Source organism: Ciona intestinalis, chromosome 7 (genome assembly GCF_000224145.3).
Source record: "Ciona intestinalis chromosome 7, KH, whole genome shotgun sequence".
In the NCBI taxonomy this organism is placed as follows: Eukaryota; Metazoa; Chordata; class Ascidiacea; order Phlebobranchia; family Cionidae; genus Ciona; species Ciona intestinalis.
The window spans coordinates 1,289,357-1,295,427 of NC_020172.2; the positions used below are offsets into that span (position 1 = coordinate 1,289,357).

At 37.2% G+C, this 6,071-nt stretch overlaps 2 protein-coding genes across 3 annotated transcripts in view; one reads left to right on the plus strand and one right to left on the minus strand.

The window, feature by feature from the left end:
• Nucleotides 1–492, plus strand: part of LOC104265840 — a 1,878-nt gene extending 1,386 nt beyond the window's left edge. Inside the window, exon 4 of the mRNA XM_009860782.3 lies at nt 394–492. Coding sequence (XP_009859084.1) covers nt 394–492 — 99 coding nt within the window. The remainder of the gene's footprint in view (nt 1–393) is intronic.
• A 2,453-nt stretch (nt 493–2,945) lies between these two features.
• The window catches only part of cicesa (CiCesA protein), a 14,487-nt gene continuing 11,361 nt past the window's right edge, over nt 2,946–6,071 (minus strand). For both annotated transcript variants that reach the window (XM_009860596.3, NM_001047983.1), the window contains 5 exon segments: nt 4,908–5,188; nt 4,401–4,555; nt 4,049–4,138; nt 3,377–3,754; nt 2,946–3,218 (listed from right to left, as the gene is read on the minus strand). In XM_009860596.3, coding sequence (XP_009858898.1) covers nt 3,390–3,754; nt 4,049–4,138; nt 4,401–4,555; nt 4,908–5,188 — 891 coding nt within the window. In that variant the 3' untranslated portion in view covers nt 2,946–3,218; nt 3,377–3,389.

Here is a 6,071-nt window from a genome sequence, read left to right on the forward strand (position 1 = left end):
CTATTTGGTAGTAACAAAATGCATTTAAAGAATTATAAAACCGTATCCTCACGGCTCCAATAAATTATTGTTAATTGTTTAAAATACGATCACGATGTTTGGTTATTTTGTGTTAAATGTGTCCCATCTACCCCACCCTACTATATATAGTGGGGCTACGGTGATATAATTCTGAAAAAGTTTTGTGTCCATACTATATCGAGTGGGACCATATAAAAAAGTCCCATCTTACCCTACCGTACTACCGTACTACCGTACTAAAACGACGTTATTTGTTTTTTAAAACACCATCAGGAAATATGGAATTTTTGTTAATAACACAATTATAATTGAAACTTACTTAAACACAGTATTTTTATTTTATATTATTTTAACATATTTTAAACTTTATAGAGCTGCACTAGGAGGTATAAGAGGCTGAAAACAAAACCCAAGCACATCTGCGGAATATACAGATCTGATGTAATTTCTGATCACTTGAATATAAATTAACACCAAAGTTGTTAGCAGCAATGACGTAACGATCAGTCATTGACTATACGTTTGTTTAAACACATTTTTTTATTTATATATTTATACAGCGCAATTTTGATATTTTAATGGTGCAACTCAATTTAAAAATTCGTAACATTTTTTCCAGTTTTTATCAGTTCTTACTTTTATAGTATATCTCTCTGAAGTACTATTTTTTATACTATATCAAATCTAATTTTCTATTTTTTTATAAGTGTTTATGTTTTGTAAAAACGCAATAAAGATGTAAGGCAAAAATAAAGGCTGTATAGCCTATTACATATTTTCAATTATAGCGAAAATGATTAGTTACAAAGTATATTCAGCTTTCTGCCCAACCACAAAACTTTATATACTGGTATACATAAACGATTTGGTCCCATTGTCGCACCCCTATGATATTACCACTACAATTTACTGAAAAAAATAATAGCCAAAAGTAGTAAACCGAATACATGATCATATACAGTGCACCATATAACTCAATCACCATCACTCCGGTTCAAGATAAAATGTCATTCACAACAAGCCTGTTTGTAACTATGTGTTAACAGCACTAACCGAAACAGTTCGTAAAGTTCGTTAAACGGCATGCAAAACGTTATAATAAAATTGCTTGCGCGAAAAAAATCAAGCCTGTGACAAGAAAGCCGAATGTCGGGAGAAAAGATTCCGCTGGCTAGTTAGCTATGGCTAATGACAACACTTTGATTTTGCAATTACGTGCAAAAAAATAGATTATACAGTAGGATGGAGAAAGATGGGACACTTTTTAACTCTATTTTCTCCTCCCATTTAGTAGTAAACAAAGAACATTCAAAGAAATATGAAACTATGTCCTCATGACTCTCATTGACCGTTGTTAATTGTTTAATACGATCAGGATTTCTGGATATTACGTGCTAAAGGTGTCCCATCTTCCCCCACCCTACTATACCTAAAATACACTTACTGGTATCTTTAATTTCACCCGACTATTTTTTAAGCGAAAAACACACCTGAAAAAATGTACACCAATGTGAAAAGTATACAAGACCAAATCCATCATTGCTCTGAAGATGGTAAGGCAGAAGTGCAATGCTGGCATTGGATTGATAAGACTTCAGTCAGTGTCATTGAGTTACTAAAATTGTTTTGTTTTTTTCGAATAAAGCGAATAATGGATTCGAATTCAAATAATAATTTCGCAAATCGAAGTGTTTATTGCCTTTGTAGCTAATGTATGTAATAATGCCGATTGGAAATTTTACCATTTTCCTCGCGCTTATAGCGCAAATATAATTAGAATATATAATGTGCCTATAGCGTCGACGCAAAACGCGCATTGGTTCTCATGAAAGAATGATGACGTAATGAATCGGTACTGTTACCCCGGCGCCGTGGTATAGTGGTTAGCGCGCCTGCATGTCTGTAACCCAGAAGTAATGGGTTCAAGGCTCGACGCTGCTATCATTGTGGGTGTATGTGTCCTTGGGCAAGACACTTAGCGGCAATTGCTCCAACCCAGTGGTTACTAATGGGTTGTCTAAGTTATCAGACATACATAAAAAAGAGAGGGAAAAATCCAGAAAAAAATAATCACCCACAAAGTAACATACATGGTAACTCGTAAGCTGGCACGAGGTGTAAAACCCGTGTGATAACGACTGTCGTTTTCCGGCCACGCGAGGATAAAGTTACATTCATTCACTGTTACGTAACGATAACATCGAACACAACGTCGCGAGTGACGTAATAAACATATAACCTATATAATGAACCGTTATAACGCCGCAAAATGTCGTCACAATGTAAGTGACGTAAAAAAATATCTAGAACGAAAGATTCTGTAATATAATAATAATAATAGTTAAACACACGGCGCATTGCTATGTTAGTATAATAGTATGTTATGAATATAGTTAGATTATAGTTATATTAGTGGTGCATATAATGGTTAGTATATAATAGCAATACAAGAAATAAATTACTTAACTCAAGCCTTGTAGTAGAGAAACGCACGTGATTATAATCTGCTGGTGACTTTTATCCAAACTACAGCGCGTTACAAGATCGCGCGCTCGAAGGACGTCGTATTAAATGAGGAGAAATAAGCGGGGGGTAATTAACAAACAGCGCTGATGACGTCACATAACCGATATGTGGCGCTAAGGAGCAAAAAATGAAATAAGATATAGCTCTAAAAAAAGGACAAAGGACAAATACGCCACAGTAGTGGCATTAAGCCTCGACCACCTTAGTATCTGGTCTAAAGGCACTCCGTGGGAACGCGCGTAAGGTGTTTTTACAGTCGGTTAATTCGACTTCGAAGATTAACAAATATGTTAACTATAGAACGGCAATAGCTGCGAGACGATTCAAAATAGCGAATCCACTAAAATTCGGAGGTTCTGGTATTTTAGCCCTGATGGTGGTCGACTATAACAACACAGTTACAGAGCACCACTATTGTATTTCGCGCCAGTCTGCATAATTTTCTCAACACTGTACAATCGTATTTTTTCGTAAAGCAACCGACATTGTGGACAGAATATATATATAGTAGAACGTGAGAAAGACATAATTTACATCGAGTTTTAAGGGAAAAGAAGTGCAGGAAGTAATGTACAGCAGTGGGAAGAACGGGAGAGCATTCGACGACTTAAAAGCTGCGCATTTTACCAATTTCTGGAGAGCTTTTTTGAATCTTCACGCATTCTTAGATTCTGCAGTAACAAAAAGTGTATTTTAGTGAACGAAAAGATGCAAACTCGAATTACTTTAAGTTAATTTATATCTGGTGGAATTATGCCAGGTTTCTAGAAATGGTCGTTTACAAAAGCAAACAAAACTAGTTGAATATTAAAATGAATATTACACTCACCTCGCAACTAATTTCAAACTTCGGGAACCGTACCGCACTGACAAGCTTCAGAACGTTGGAAGGCACCGTCCACTTTAGTGACGTACTGACTGCAAGTTTCCGAGCATTCAGTGGTGTGGTCAGTGAGGCATGGATGGTAGGTACCAGCGTCGAACATTCTGCCGTCTGACTCTCCAGGTGTTTTAATCCAAGCGTAAGCATCAAGACCTGTCGCCTCCGTAGTGACACAAGTTATTGCGGCGGTCGCTCCTCCAGCAGTGTAATCGTAACTGTATTCGTAGCTGGTATCGGCTGCTCCGGCAGAAGCCCCTCCACCAGCAGCAACAGCGCCGCCACCTGCACCTCCTGCGGCTGCCCCCGCGTTAGCAGCCGGTAAAGCTGTAAAATTAAAGATTTTATATTATACCATAAAAGTTTTTGTTTGATTTAACCGTCGTATATCGTAATTAACATTTTAGCCACTATATAAAAGTCGTTTTACAATCAGAGTAAAAGTTTGCTACTAGATCAACAAATAGCTGGTGCTATAAGAGAAAAGGGAGTAGTTTTAGTTTTTATACGAAATTTTAATCAATATAAAGTCGTTTATTTTACAATTAATCACGAGAGTATCTTTCCTTGAAAAAAGCGAAATTTTATTCAATGGAGTTTACATAAACATTTATAACCTACCTCCACCAGCGGCTGGATTGTTGGCTTCGACGACTGGATCACCGGCAGCAGGAGCATTCAGCGCCCAACGTTTCTTTACACTGGCAGGAACTGAAACAAATACAATGTACAAATGTTGCGTATGGATTATAAATTCCTATAAACAAGTAGAATCTATTACGATTGGTACAGTCTGTTTGGGTTAATTTGAAGTTTGGAACATATAGAAAAAAAGGTTTAGTTACTAATTGTCTCTTTTGGCTCATATACTCTTTTTTCTTTTTAAGGTTTAAATTCATTTTATATTCGCTATCGTATTCCAGAAGATATGCAAAGTTTATGATATTGTTAAAGCCAAATAACATTTTCTTACGGGGAGTTTCTGTCGGTGGAACCGTAGCAGCTGCTGAGGCAAGGCCAGTTTGACCAACTAATGTTACAGTGGCTGCCCCATCTCTCCAGGTTGGTCTGCTGCCGTTTCTCACACGGGGTGGATCGTAAGTACAAGAGTTAATCTCGTCCAACGACCTGAATCGGTGTGAAAGTTATAGTCGGTAAACTGGACCGTATTTATATATATATATATATATATATATATATATAACATGTATAGTGTTCTATAGGTAGTTATAAACTATATTAAACTATACGGCGGGAGGTTGTGGTGTTTAAACTACGTTAGGTAGAATGAATGAACATTTTACGTGTGGGGCAATGACAGTCGTTATAACACGAGTGTCCAATGTTGGTCATCTCGTATTCGCCTACGAGTTACCCCATGTAAAACTTAAAGGGTTTAGCTTCGCAAATGTTTGACGCTGTAAGAAATCTAAAAATAGCTAAAAGTAGTTTAGAAGCAGCAGCAACAAATCTGTCTTACCGCGAGGAAAACTCTCCACCGTTTCGTGACGTGTCGATGAGGAAATGGTATCCCGTCTGGCAATGAATTTCGTTGGCCAGGATCTCATTGTATGAGCTGTTGACAAAGGACCCGACATTGATGGTAAAGCCGCGTATCGTAGGCGGCATTTGTTTCAGCACGTTGATGACATGATTTAAGTTAACATTCCACTGCAGGTACATAGCGTTACCAGCGTCGACGTATATCCAGGACTTTGAAAACAGATTCACAGCGTTCTGGACACGCTGGGCGAATTGAACCTGAAAGATAGAATGTATCAAGTTTGGTCAAAGGTTTTTATCAAAAGTTTGAAACTGGAATCCTTCAATTTTAATCTTAAATGAACATATATGATTATTTTAAAGTTGACTGCTGGTATTGCTAAGCAGAATGTACCATGACGATAGTCTCACGATGACTATAACGAAATGTTGGTTTAAATTCGCGCTCCTTTATCAGCAGGCTAGTTTCAAGTATTATATGTTAAATTTTATCTCCAATTTACACCAATTAGTTACTGACCTGGTAAGCAGTATCGTGCTGACTATTTTGAGAGTTAAACGTGTGCATGAGCAACGAAGGTTCCATCACAATCAATGATGGGACATCAGCCAACTGTTTGGCGTAGTTTTCTAGTTTTACATCGTATTCCTCCCAGGATGCTAGATAAATATTGGAGAGTGTTAACTAGTGTTAGTGTATCTGTAACACATCAATAGTTTGAAACATGTTTGTACTATAGCATAAACAACGAGCCCGTCGCAGGGTGACTGTTTATACAAGTTAAATAAAAACTTTAATTAAAAAATACATGATTTTTAGAAACATACGAGTCTCGCTTTGCCTGCCATTCAATTTTGATAACTTTAAGCGCATTGATATTTGTAGACACCTTTAGTTGCCAATGTTATGGTATATAAGGAAAACGGACATAGATACATTTTAACGGAAGCGATGTCAGTGGGGTAAGACGGGACACCTCTAGCACATAATATCAAAACACCCTGACCGTGTATTAAACAATTAATGGCGGTCTATGGGGTTGTGAGAATACGGTATTATACTTTGAATGTTCTTTGTTTGCTACCAAACGGAACAAGAATATTGAATAACAGGTGTCCCAATACTCCCATCTTACTATAC